Source organism: Agrilus planipennis, unplaced genomic scaffold (assembly GCF_000699045.2).
Source record: "Agrilus planipennis isolate EAB-ADULT unplaced genomic scaffold, Apla_2.0 scaffold423, whole genome shotgun sequence".
Classification (NCBI taxonomy): Eukaryota; Metazoa; Arthropoda; class Insecta; order Coleoptera; family Buprestidae; genus Agrilus; species Agrilus planipennis.
The window spans coordinates 16,499-31,148 of NW_020439548.1; the positions used below are offsets into that span (position 1 = coordinate 16,499).

At 32.6% G+C, this 14,650-nt stretch overlaps 2 protein-coding genes across 3 annotated transcripts; one reads left to right on the top strand and one right to left on the bottom strand.

The window, feature by feature from the left end:
* Nucleotides 1-3,211: 3,211 nt before the first annotated feature.
* Nucleotides 3,212-5,950, bottom strand: LOC108743088 (glycosylphosphatidylinositol anchor attachment 1 protein). Its single transcript, XM_025979347.1, has 7 exons — nucleotides 5,432-5,950; nucleotides 5,216-5,375; nucleotides 4,969-5,160; nucleotides 4,703-4,911; nucleotides 4,429-4,642; nucleotides 3,786-4,332; nucleotides 3,212-3,620 (listed from the first exon to the last, which is right to left on the bottom strand). The coding sequence occupies exons 1-7, from the start codon at nucleotides 5,789-5,791 to the stop codon at nucleotides 3,311-3,313; spliced, it is 1,992 nt and encodes a 663-aa protein (XP_025835132.1). The 5' UTR covers nucleotides 5,792-5,950; the 3' UTR covers nucleotides 3,212-3,310.
* Nucleotides 5,951-6,275: 325 nt separating this feature from the next.
* Nucleotides 6,276-10,479, top strand: LOC108743092 (zinc finger protein 577-like). 2 transcript variants are annotated; one of them, XM_018478517.1, is made up of 2 exons: nucleotides 6,276-6,571; nucleotides 7,287-10,479. In XM_018478517.1, the coding sequence occupies exon 2, from the start codon at nucleotides 7,313-7,315 to the stop codon at nucleotides 8,891-8,893; it is 1,581 nt and encodes a 526-aa protein (XP_018334019.1). In that variant the 5' UTR covers nucleotides 6,276-6,571; nucleotides 7,287-7,312; the 3' UTR covers nucleotides 8,894-10,479. The 2 variants fall into 2 exon arrangements, with proteins under 2 accessions (XP_018334019.1, XP_018334020.1); XM_018478518.2 differs by lacking the exon at nucleotides 6,276-6,571 and adding an exon at nucleotides 6,612-6,672.
* The last annotated feature ends 4,171 nt before the right edge of the window (nucleotides 10,480-14,650 follow it).

A 14,650-nucleotide genomic window follows, 5' to 3' on the forward strand; every position in this document is an offset into this window, starting at 1 on the left:
TACACTTAACGTGAGTGCGCTTACGGAAGATAAAAGCCAAAAAAAATAATGCGAGTAAAGTGAAAAAAGAATCAATAATATAAAAACTAAAAGCACTATGGGTAAAGTTTCAAAGAATATTATTTACAATGACTGCGATTGTTTCGCTTAGCAGTATCTTCGTCAGACAGTTACATAGAATTGCAGGGCCGAAGATCGCATCTGGCCCGGGTATTGGCCTTTGGAATGCTGGGAAGATGAAAGAACAAAAAACATGTACCGAGTAAATAAAGAAATTCAAGTTTAAAAGTAGTAATATTTTTGAAATTGTTGTTATATGCTAATACTCGTATCAACCAAAAAGCAGTAGAATGTAACATTTATCTTATTAGGGACGTATATAGTTAGCTTTTTATTCATATCGAACAGGGGTGGATTTCTAAAGATGTGCAAAAATGTTTTTTAGGAAGTATTTATGCTTCCTTATTTGCCTTTGTCACCCGTTTTAATTGGAAAAAAACACTGATGCCAAAATGGTTTGTTTAGCGTGAAAGATCAGGGCCAAAATAGGGTTGCAAATAATTTTAATGATGTAAAATCAATATCAATCATTTTATATCAAAATATTTATAACCCCATTTTGTTTCTGATCTTTTANAATAGAACAATGGCTGTAATTGACCCTACGGGAAGATCTATTGTCCATTTCCCTCACTCGAGGAATGACATTCATACCAATATAGGGATACACTTAACGTGAGTGCGCTTACGGAAGATAAAAGCCAAAAAAAATAATGCGAGTAAAGTGAAAAAAGAATCAATAATATAAAAACTAAAAGCACTATGGGTAAAGTTTCAAAGAATATTATTTACAATGACTGCGATTGTTTCGCTTAGCAGTATCTTCGTCAGACAGTTACATAGAATTGCAGGGCCGAAGATCGCATCTGGCCCGGGTATTGGCCTTTGGAATGCTGGGAAGATGAAAGAACAAAAAACATGTACCGAGTAAATAAAGAAATTCAAGTTTAAAAGTAGTAATATTTTTGAAATTGTTGTTATATGCTAATACTCGTATCAACCAAAAAGCAGTAGAATGTAACATTTATCTTATTAGGGACGTATATAGTTAGCTTTTTATTCATATCGAACAGGGGTGGATTTCTAAAGATGTGCAAAAATGTTTTTTAGGAAGTATTTATGCTTCCTTATTTGCCTTTGTCACCCGTTTTAATTGGAAAAAAACACTGATGCCAAAATGGTTTGTTTAGCGTGAAAGATCAGGGCCAAAATAGGGTTGCAAATAATTTTATTGATGTAAAATCAATATCAATCATTTTATATCAAAATATTTATAACCCCATTTTCTTTCTGATCTTTTTCATATTGCAGTAAGACAAAGAAATGGGATCCATAGTTTTTTTGGCTTTGGGTTCATCTAATAAATAAAGTTTTTCTAATCGTTTTCTAAGAATTTTGGATTATACGCATTTATTAGCAGATCGCAATATCGTGTAGTTTTCAGTTTTACACAGCTGGATTCGATATTGTTTTTCGAGCTGTTTTGTCGTAATTCATAGAATTTCGTAGTTCCTTGCTCAAGGTAGGACACGCACCTCCACTCCTTCCTATCCTGAGCTAATCTTTGCATTTCTCACATCCTTAACTATTTGCGAACAGTAATCTAATCTAGGTCTACCTCTACCCCTCCTAACTCCTGTTTCTGCCTCTAATATGTCTCTGACTAGACCTTCATGCCTNTTGCCATTGTAATCAAAACCGGAGTGTAAATTCCTACAAGAAGCCATTTAAAACTAAACAATAGAGAAATGGTTTTGCTATAACAGAACCTTTTGTGCTAATTCACAAATTAAAGAAAAACTTTCCTACCAATTGAAACAAATCTTGTAGAATCAGACAGTATATAGAAAAAGTAACTCTGATGAAGTCTTTCAAGTAAATTATTCAAGCTTCGAAAAGTGTGCTCTACAAGCTGTCCTAAAACCAAAAAATCAGTCCTACTTCCTTTCTCTTCTGAAAATCCCTCCAATGTCAACGCCTGAATCCCTACTCGATGGAAGAGACCATGATTTCCATCCGGAACCTAATGAAGGAAGAATATAGTGAGATTGCTCCAAATCTCTCTAAATATTTGCAAACAAACCCCAGACATTTGTGAACCGAGCATGGACATCATAGTATGTAAAGCCTCCTTCCAGTATCGAAACGGTTCATAACGATAATCGTACATGTTTCTTCTACCCCTAAACGTGAATGGAATCTTTTCCTTTGCACATAATTTATTTGCAAGATTAAACAAATCCAAATTAGGTAACTGCCCATTTAATCCTAGAATCTTAACATCTATATTTCCTGCAAAATACCCCCCTTATTTGAAGAAAACTTGAATAAAGTAATAAAAGTTATTACTCAAATTAAAATCATGAAGTTCTAAATTAATAGCTGCCTGTATAGAACCTGCCCTTCCTTCCAAATCTCCATGCTCTAAAACACCTTCTTTGCCACATTGTACACCATAATAAGCTTCTATCCAAGCCTGCGCTCCTAACTGTTCATGATCAGTTATCAAAAAAATTAAGTCTTTGGACCAATAATTTCCCTCTGGAGTAAAACAAGAAATAAATCACAATTCATGATGTAAAGTTGCAATAATTACTTGCTGCAAACTTTGCAAAAGCTATCATAATAGCAATAGAAGGTGCAGTTGTTTGAAAAATGCTTAAAGGGGGTCTATAAGGAACACTCAGCACCAATGATTCAGTACTTGCAGCCCTGGGAGCTCTTAAAATAGCATATACGTTTTTCCCATGGAATTTCTAAAATTCAAATGAAATATACATCTAGCTCAATTAGTTGCATCAGAATCACTTACCTGTGATCTTTTAAGAGGATAATTTAATGTAAAATTATGAATATACACCTCTAAACCTATTTGTCGAAACTTCGCCAGAAGCCAAGGATATGGCATTGAATTATCATACGTTTTCATTTCATCTAGTAACTCACGATAATACAACTTTGCACTACTATCATCCCGAAATTCCGAATGCACCAAACCAGGAAGGAGGGCATTTTCCGAAAAATAATTTCGATAGTTCACAGCAGGATGGGCAAGTAAACAAAATCTTTTATGAAATAATTCACTCTTCTTAAAATCACTTTAAATAACAAAACACACAATATCTACTCTTACTTTATTAAGGAATAAGTCTAAGGGTGCTAATTTTATTTATTCAATAAGCATGTATGTATTTTACGATAATTCTTCAACGAATCACACAGTTACGTAAGAACACGTATTAATTACACTTCATTTATTTTTTTTCTCTTTAGCTGCTTCAACAACATCATTTGAGAGATCAGCAAACGCTAAATACCAAAATAAAAGCCAAATTGGGAAAAATACTCCCAAACAAATATTATAAAACCAATTTCCGTACACCATCGAATCGACAATACTGTATACAATCGCTTGAGAGGCAGCCTGAAAACTCCTTCCCATAGTTTTCTCGAATTCTTCACCACGGAAGTTTGCGACTACATAAATTGTAACAGCCACTGTTGTAAGGACCAAAGGATGAACGAAGAGCCAAGTAATTTTTTGTAGAAACGAGTAGCGTCTACGACATTAATAATAAATGGCGCATAAGACTGAGAGCAGATCATTTTCAAAGAAACTTATTTAAATCATTAAACCTGAGTAATATTAATAAAATTTATGGAAAAAAGCCAATTTTCTTTCAAGCCTGCGAAATTGTTGTATATTTTATGGGCTTGTAACGTACCTGTTTTCAGTTGGATTTATAAACAAAGCTGCAGGAACCCAAAGGAATATGAGAGCAACCCCAAGGGCTACGTTTATGATCAAAAGACATATCACGATTGCCCCCAATTCCAAAGAAATCACCATATTCATGGTTTTCATTGTGCTGGCGTTCTTTTTAACAGAACCGTCGTAAATAGGGAAAAAGAGCAATAAAAGTGAAATAATTGCAAATCCTACAAAAATTGTCGTTTCGGTTGAATAATTGTAACCCAAATAAGACATCAAATCGAGCAAGTAAGGTGGCGACGCCAACGCTAGCAAACCGAATGTGTGCGCCATTAATACTATTTTTCCAAGAGCCACATAATCTACCTTTTCCAGGCTCGCTTGCTCTTTCACCACTTGCTCGTAAATTTCCCGATTAGTTTCCTTGATTTTATTATTCTTAAAATAATCCTCTTTCTTTTTGAATTTCTCATATTCCTTAATAATCTCTGTAAACCAAATTCCGGCTGCTTTTAAAATTAATGTGCTTGCCATTGTAATCAAAACCGGAGTGTAAATTCCTACAAGAAGCCATTTAAAACTAAACAATAGAGAAATGGTTTTGCTATAACAGAACCTTTTGTGCTAATTCACAAATTAAAGAAAAACTTTCCTACCAATTGAAACAAATCTTGTAGAATCAGACAGTATATAGAAAAAGTAACTCTGATGAAGTCTTTCAAGTAAATTATTCAAGCTTCGAAAAGTGTGCTCTACAAGCTGTCCTAAAACCAAAAAATCAGTCCTACTTCCTTTCTCTTCTGAAAATCCCTCCAATGTCAACGCCTGAATCCCTACTCGATGGAAGAGACCATGATTTCCATCCGGAACCTAATGAAGGAAGAATATAGTGAGATTGCTCCAAATCTCTCTAAATATTTGCAAACAAACCCCAGACATTTGTGAACCGAGCATGGACATCATAGTATGTAAAGCCTCCTTCCAGTATCGAAACGGTTCATAACGATAATCGTACATGTTTCTTCTACCCCTAAACGTGAATGGAATCTTTTCCTTTGCACATAATTTATTTGCAAGATTAAACAAATCCAAATTAGGTAACTGCCCATTTAATCCTAGAATCTTAACATCTATATTTCCTGCAAAATACCCCCCTTATTTGAAGAAAACTTGAATAAAGTAATAAAAGTTATTACTCAAATTAAAATCATGAAGTTCTAAATTAATAGCTGCCTGTATAGAACCTGCCCTTCCTTCCAAATCTCCATGCTCTAAAACACCTTCTTTGCCACATTGTACACCATAATAAGCTTCTATCCAAGCCTGCGCTCCTAACTGTTCATGATCAGTTATCAAAAAAATTAAGTCTTTGGACCAATAATTTCCCTCTGGAGTAAAACAAGAAATAAATCACAATTCATGATGTAAAGTTGCAATAATTACTTGCTGCAAACTTTGCAAAAGCTATCATAATAGCAATAGAAGGTGCAGTTGTTTGAAAAATGCTTAAAGGGGGTCTATAAGGAACACTCAGCACCAATGATTCAGTACTTGCAGCCCTGGGAGCTCTTAAAATAGCATATACGTTTTTCCCATGGAATTTCTAAAATTCAAATGAAATATACATCTAGCTCAATTAGTTGCATCAGAATCACTTACCTGTGATCTTTTAAGAGGATAATTTAATGTAAAATTATGAATATACACCTCTAAACCTATTTGTCGAAACTTCGCCAGAAGCCAAGGATATGGCATTGAATTATCATACGTTTTCATTTCATCTAGTAACTCACGATAATACAACTTTGCACTACTATCATCCCGAAATTCCGAATGCACCAAACCAGGAAGGAGGGCATTTTCCGAAAAATAATTTCGATAGTTCACAGCAGGATGGGCAAGTAAACAAAATCCTACTGCCCCCACAACATACAGGATAACATTAATTTTTGTGTTATGGTTTGTTAAAATCTTGGTAAATTTACTAGGTTCTGCACTTGGATCAGTTAGCAAGCCCATCTTTATAAATATATAATTTATAAATTACAGTAATTGAAAACTATCTACTTAACTATTTATAAAGCTCACTGCTTTAATTTGTTGATTTTAGTCTTATATTTTTAATTTCTAATTTAAAACAAATTAAGGTTATGTTTATGCCTTTTAAATTTATCTATGATTATGTCGGCAAATGTCCATAGATGATAGGCAAATGCCATCTTTAAAGCAGAAGTGTCTATAATGAAGCCCTAAGGAAAAACTTAGTAAATTCTTATAACGAAACACAATTTCATTATGACAATTTAAAATTTAGTATTTCATCACTTTTCGGAATCGTTGTCTTATGTAAATCTATGTTTCCTTTGACATAAATGTGTATTAGTTATATTTATAAAGTCCAAAGTCAGTGAACGTTACATAGTCACTTTCTAATTCACACATTCCAGGTAATTTGATTGGCAATTCAGATTCTTTTCTTATTGGTCAATTTTTGACGTTCTCTTTGTTGTAAATACGGAATATGGCGACTTGACAGTGACATTTATGCGCATTTAGTTTTTAGTGAATGCTTTCCAAACAAAAAACTTCTTATTTTATCGGTAGCATGCGAAGAAAACTTTTCTTCAACAGGAAGCATTCGAATAAAAGACATAAATTGTTATCTATAATCCGCGCGCGCAAAATAGAACGGTAACAGTAACTACCAAACGTGGATTTTTAAAATATTTGCATTGAAATTAGTGCTTATTGAATTTTGAACATTGCTCTGGGGGAAGTTGCTCATCATAACCCGATAGTGTAAGTATTTGAATAATTTCATTCACAGTTTTCATGACAGCTGACATTTAAATAGAAAGTTGACAGTTGTTTTAGGTCCTTTTTTGACCCAAATTCCTCAAGTAGGTGCCTTTTATTTTATTATGAATTCGCGATTATTATGGGTACATTATTTGGAGTTGTATTACTTTATAAAAACTAATCAACTTTCCAAAAATTTTATTTGGTGGATTTTTATTGTTAGTTTCCTCTGTATCTTTTCAGTAGTAGGTACCTCTCTAAAGTATACAAAATAAAACGGTAATAAAATAACCCCGCAAGAAAATTTATAATTCAATACAGAATAAAATGGATTGTTATTCTTCAAGAATTTTTATATTTCAATGATATATTTTTAATTATTCCTGAAAACATTATTTGCAAGTCTATGACAAAAAGGGCTTAGCATATTCCTGATTCTAAATTTGTTGAGTAATTAAATTAGTAGTAGTATAGAAGTAAAAGTTAACAAACATAAAAGAGCCTAATGTTTTTCTTCATTTGTGAAGCTTTGCCAATAAACTGTGTACAACAGAAAAGTGAAAGTAATTGGACCATCTAAAAATTAAGCATTCTAACATCTGCCAGACATTTTTCCTGTTGAGGCCTTCAGTTTAACATTAAAAAACCATTGTCATACAAATTAGTGTTAGTTCATTCTTCACTTGAATATGTTATTGCAATTATAAATTTTTAGATGATGATGTCCTCACTGGCATCGCCATGGGAACACCAGGCGAAAAGACAAATATTGGAAAGGTAGTGCAGAAGTCAGTTGAATCAGAAAATCCAGATGAAAGTGAAGAATTGCTTTCTGAAATTTCAGAAAGTGTTGAATCTTTTAGTACATCACAATTAGTTGAGGAGTCAACGACAACTACAACACCAGAAATGACCGTCATTGGATCACTGCAAGAATATACTCCATTTTCTGAATTCACAATTGGCCAAACATTGCCTCATTCCAGTACAAAACCAGAACCAACGTTAGAGCAAGCCTACATTGAAGATTACTACAGTCAAACGAAACTTTACCAGAGCCCAGTGAGTGTGTCTACTCCGTATTTGCCAGTAAAGAAACCATTCCCTAGTTTAGAAGAACCAGGACCTTCTGGCTTACAAACTCCAAAGATAAAAGTTGAAACAAATATTGAAGAACTTAGCGCTGTAGTTAAAAAACCGCAAATTTCGAAAAAATTGTATGTATGTCAGTCATGTCAAAAAACGTTTCAAAACGCTGCCAAGCTCGCCAAACACCAATTAAGTCACGGTACCGGCTCCTCTACATTCAAATGTGAACATTGCAAGAAAACGTTCACGTCAAAATTCAAATTAGTTCGTCATGCTCTCATCCACTCAGACCGAAAACCCTTTAGTTGTTCAGTATGTGACAGGACATTTCATCGAAAAGACCACTTGAAGAACCATATAAAAGTTCACAGTCCCAGCAAGAAGCATTACATTTGTGAAAAAGCAGATTGCAAAAAAGAATACACCTCATTGTTGAGTTTTAAGAAACACATGGCAGTCCACGCCGCTGAAGAAGGTAGTCTAGTGTGTCAGGTTTGTTTTCAATCGTTTGAGACCAAGGATGAGATTTTGTACCATTTAAAAGTGCACGCCGGTAGTCGGACAGTAAAAAATCCCAACGAAAAAAAATTCACGTGCGATTATTGTGACCGAAAGTTCTTCACGCGAAAAGATGTGCGACGCCACCTGGTTGTACATACAGGCATGCGTGATTTCCTTTGCCAGTTTTGCCCACAACGATTTGGGCGAAAAGACCATCTAGTACGACATATCAAAAAATCTCATTCGCAAGAACTAGAACAACAGGCTATTCCTAGCACATCCTCTGTTAAAATGGAAGTTACAGAAGCAGTACTTGTTAAATCAAAAACTCCGAAAACCCATATAGAGGAAAACTTCGACCCTTCAACTGTAGAACTGCCTGATATTGAAGTGACTTCTCTGCTGTTTTCACAAGAAGATTTGTCTGGCCTGAACATTGGTCCAGAACCGTTGGAATTCTTGCCGGGACCATCCACGCAACGGGTCCTCAAAGATCTGGAAAGTGAAAGTTTGGAAGAAATCGAAGAAAACCCGCCGGTTCCTCCGAGTTTAACTGAAACTATCGAACAATCGTTACCAGTACCGTTATTGGAAGAGCCGGTGTTTAGTGACCAAGAAATTTTGCAATTGTTGCAGGCAACCGACGATAAAAACCTGCCTTTGCCCGGCTTCAGTCAGACGTTTCAAACACCCCCTCCCCAGCCGCCTCCTAAACCGCCACCGAGACACTGATAGCGTAAGAGCCCTTTCAAAGGTTGCACTGAACTCTTCTTAGTCAATATTCGTAGGCTGTGCGCATAGAAAGAAGTAGACGTTTTATTGGCTATTTTTTCGTCACATACAACATTATAATAATAATGTTCATAAAATGACTGAAACTGACAAATCGGTAAGGATTTTCCCTGCCTTTTCCTTAGACAAGCAATAGTAAACTATCCAAATATATATCAATAATGTAAAAGATTTCTCGAATTCTTCTTGTGGTCGTTTTGGAGCCCAACCTATGGTCTTTTACTTTGCTCTAGGAAAAGGTATGGCCGTTATGGAGTGACTGAGTTATTCAGACGAATAATCTTACAAATATTAAGTCAGCTAAAAGTTCTGTTTTTTTGAATAAACTTTCAATATAATAAATCGTACCACCGTATTATCCCTGTAAGTATAACAGTTTCAATCTTTCGACTGTATGCCATACTTATACATATGGACATCAAAATAAAAAGAAACATTGAAAAAAGCTTTTAAAAACAAATCGTGAAAATTAGCCATTTGTCATACCGGCGGTTTTCAGTGCAATCGGTAATCTAAATTAATGCGTTAAAAAGAAAATTAAATGCCGTTTTCATAAAATTGACCTAGTTTTCTCTCATGGTGGCGGTTATTATTCACTAAAAAAAAGTCCTGTCCTGCTTCTGCATTTAAGCAAAATTTATTACAAAAAAATGCGAGCTTTTATTATTTGTGCTTTCACATTTTGTCATTTCGAATTGTTTTTATAATTTTTAGTACCAATTTATTCAAGCTAAAGACGTTATTAACTAAACTAAAAGTCGAAACCTTTATTTTAACTGCTGTTAGTGTTGTTATTTTAATTTATTATTGTTTATAAGTACTCGTTTTCATTTCATGTTTTGTCAGAAAAAAATAATATTTATTTAGTGTTTAAAAAATTATAACACCAACCTAATCTACAGGTACCGTGTTATCGTTGCGATTTAATCATTAATTAATTCGGTATAATAAAAAAAAGGAGAAGATGAATTCTGACATGTAAAGAAATGTAACAAGATGAAACAGCAAAGAACTGCTAAAAATATGCAGAAATTTTAGAATAAATGCAACTTTTTCTTGTGTACATTTCGTTTTAGATTCAGTATGCCCTTGGTGCTAATGATAAAATTATTATTTTGAATCCATGTAAATATAAATTATATAACTTATTACCTATCGATAAAAGTATATTTTTATACGCCCTGTTGAAACTAAAAGAAAAGTTTTATTTGGCTGTTATATTATGTAGGTAGTAAAATACTAAATACCCAAATACCCTATTTTCATTTATTGACCAAATTAATATTAATGAAAAACTGTATTTCATTTATTATTATTATTATTTTATTATCATAAGTGATTTTACTGACAATGACACAGATGGACAGTTGTTAGTACAAAACCATTCTAAATTTGTCGATTTCCTGCCAGAATTTTCTAATTATATCATTAACTCAGGTTCAAAAAAATTTTTTTCGGGCAGGACTTCGGCAAAATCCATTCCCACGGTTATACAATTCCGTAAACTACCTCAATGCAAAAAAAAACATTACTGTACAATCAGCTAGTCATAGATTTAAGAATTTTTAACAGTTTAAATAAAACATTAATATTTTATTTGCTGGTATTTAATATTTGTGTATTTGAACTACTTTTGAGTATATAATTATATATTTTTATACAAAATATAGTATTATTTTATGATTGTTTAACAGCGTTTTATTTCGTTGGGCTTTTAAGATTCTTTACATTGTATATACTTTCTTTGAGATTATTTTCCTTTTTTAAAAAAATATTTGTTCAATGGATAAGAAAACTTTCCCAAGTAATTAGAAAGTATTGCAAAACAGATCAGTTATTGTTGGTAAAAATGCAAATATATTTGCTTAATTATCGATTACAAAATTAAAAATACTTGAATTTAAAATAGCAATAGCGACTATGAATTAAGAGTAATATAGTCGCTGTATTCAATGAATAAAATCGTTGAATTAGGAACAAAAAAAAAGAATGAACGCAACATTAGTGAATGAACAAAGGAACTAGGTTGAATTAATTAGCGTTCGTTTAGTCAAGTTTCCCATACATCTTTCTTTTTTCGTTTTTCAACTAGCAGTTATAACATTTTTGAAAATGTATGGTGAAGTTTCTGCTAAGATTAATCGCTCTAATAAATCCGACCGTTTAAGAGAATATATACGTTTCATATTTGGTAAAATTTCTTAAAGAAATCGATTCGTTCAATACGCATACCAGGCAAAAATGAATAGAATTCCGTTCAGGGTGCAAAGTGGGCTCGCGTAACGGTATCTATTGAAATCAGAATATACAGTACATCCAGCATTCCAAGGAACCGAACAGTAGTAGAAAATATTTTCGTTGCATGAGTTAAAACGTACATACATACTAAGTAATAAATCATTTCGTTATTTACCTTTGTGAAAATAAAATTTGAAAGTGAGCAAATAGCTCTGAAAACAATTACAATAGACATTTAGTAGTGTGAGCGGTTGTTCACGTTAACGAATGTTATATTTAAAACGTAACAAACTTCATAATTAGCAAAAGAAACATACATACAAATATAAAACACTAATGAATGAAATGAAATTTTTGTATATTTCTGAGAATTTTTCGCATAATGGCTTTTGTACTTACTACAACCACTTACTACGAACAATATCTCTTCCGCTAATACGATTGGGGAAGTACCAAAGACATATATTGAAGATTTACAGCAGTGCTGCTACAGCAACGAGGAAATATCGATTATTTATTAAGGGCAATGGACGATTGTTTCTATAAGCGAAGGTTTGATTTGTTCACAATGTAAAGTAGTCTGACACCACATTATACGATGTTAACGCTATCCAGTGTCTACTGTAATTACCTACTGCATTGTGTAACTATCTAAATAACATTTTATTAAAAGTTATTTAAAAATAAATTTTATTTATACCGAAGCGAAATCGAGGTCCATAAATACCAAAATTTCCTTAGATACTTTTGAATAACTGTACTAATAAAAAGATGTGAATGTCAATTTTTTTTATTAACAGCGTGCCAAATTCCAAATTCCTACAACAAGAACAGTTGTGTGGCAGACGGACAGAATGATCTTATAAGGAATCAGTTTTTCTCTCTGAAGCGTCTGAAATCTTCATTCAGTTCAGAATTTAATGAACTGTAGTAAAATATGTGCATTTAAAATTCTTTCTATGGCAAAATCGGCAAAGCAGTTCAAAAGAGAGGTCGATGAACGTATGAATGTGGCATATTGGACATACTGTATATGTTCACTTTTTTTTTTAAGTGGAGTACTGAAATATGCTAAGAATTTAATTCACAGTTACTTCGGCTAGACACCGTTCTTTTCTAATAGACCGATTGCGTCTAGCGGTTGGTTAGTTGATTCAATAATAATTACTTGGCAATTTTCGTTTGTGAAAGATTCATATTCTGCTTTTTAAACTTGACCTAAATTCGCGAAATATCATTCCACTCGCAAAGCGAACTTATAAACTCCGAATATTGTTGAATTATTTTTGTATAAAAATAACATTTTTATGTGTAACTTTTCTTTGGCGTACATATTTATAACATTTCTTAAATTAAAAGTCAAAAATATAACTGCTGCATTGTTCGATAAATAAAAAAAATAGAGCGCCATAAACGGGTAGGTATAACTAGGTGAAAAAATGTTATTTCTATTTACTTAACATTAGTAACAAGTAAATAATCCTTACCATTTACAACATAAAGTGCTATCGCAAACATGAGGCGTACCTGAAATAGAAATAAAATAAAAATATAATAATAACGTTGNTGAAATAGAAATAAAATAAAAATATAATAATAACGTTGTTAAGTAAATATTTTAAATAATTTAATAAGTGTGGTCAAAAATATGAAAAAGCTTTTTAATTTTAAGCCTTTTAGAACTACCCTCTTGATTCTTAGGTAGGTTATTTTCAAATTAAAGGAAGCACTACTAGATTCATTGCAAAATATACAAAGCTAAATTAACCAGAAAACTACCCTTATTTTAGTTTGACTGAAACTGAATAAAATGTACCTGAACTTTATGAAAAAGAAATGTATTTAGTTTTATATTTCTGTTTTCTTTAACGTAAAGTATCAGGTTCACTAATATTTCTTGACGTGCCCTTTCTAAAGGTATTAAACACCTTTTATTTGTGTTACAAGTTTGATAAAAAAACTTCCCAATTCGTTTTTTACCACCGTTCTTTCCTTTAATCAAGCGTATGTAATATGGGTGGCCTAAGTAAGAGCCTGCACTTTACAAAATAAATATTTTAAAAATAATTTAAAACTATTTTTTCTTTGTATATGACTGTATTTCACCCTTCTAATTGATCTTGAAAGAAACAGTATTTAAAAGAAATTACAATTTTTTTTTACCATTATTATAATCAATCACCTGCCAATATTTCTTGTCTACTTACGACATTCGTAATCACATTTAATAAATAATACCTAATCTCCATCGTTTAAAAGTCTTCCCATTTGTTGATACTAAATTCTTGCGTTGTTTACTTAATTAATGAAAAACCCTTAATAAATTCCAAGAAATTCGAAACTGAAATTAAATCCGTTTATTATCTTCTCAAAATTGATTAATAAATTATCCAGCTATTATAAATCTAACAATCTACCAAGAGCGCAACAATAAAGGACTTCGCTTAAAATATACATATACATAATTAAGTTTTCGCGAGCCAACTGGGAATTGGGGAAATATGCTTTTCATTGTGGCCTTGACCTAACCGCATTGCAGAGGAGCTAGGAATAAAGGTTTCTTACCACCCCAACAAAAATGCCGTCGTTTCTTCGTACTTTAATTTAAACAAAGAGTCCATTAATATACTGAGTGGATCTTGTTCTAAACAGTACGAGAATTTAAGGGGCATTTTTAATTGAACTAACAAAATAATATTTAGATATATATTTCCTCTACGTATTGATTTCTGTTTGAAATAAATAGTCTTGTGACTAAATTTCGTATCATATTCATTTCTTCTGACGTAGAAGTCTTTTTAATTCTTAATTTTCATACAATTAGTTAGAAAAAATTGGACATCCTATATCTCATATTATATATATAACTAGTGACCCGCCCCAGCTTCGCACGGGTGCAATGCTGATACTAAATATATTTTTGTTTTATTTAGATTATTATCGAAAAGGGGAAATCTTCAAAAGATACCTCCTAAACATACTAAATATACAACAGAATGTCTTATATACAACATTCACAGTTTTTTTGTCATTAGACAATACAAACCGGCATCCCGGCCGGTACCGCCGCAACCGCTATGTCCCTGCATTTTAAATCTGTAATATCGTCGAAAATATTCATTTAAATTACATGCTGTAAAGGACCGTATTGATCTATATTGAATACACAATGTATTTAAGGTACTTAATTGGATAAGAATTAATGCTGTATTGCCTACAATCGCTTCGTAAATAAGTCATTATTTCTCATAAAAAATAAAGGATAAAAATGGTTATTGTGGGTTATTCCTAAGAGATAGACATATACCATCGCGGACTTTTTTGTAGACCCTTTTAAGATGTACAATATTGTAGTACATTATTTTGATCTATCTCGTAGGGTTCAGCCAGCGTTTGCAATGTAAGCGCAAAAAATGTGTTTATTTACGACATCACATTAGAAACCTCTAAAATTATCAG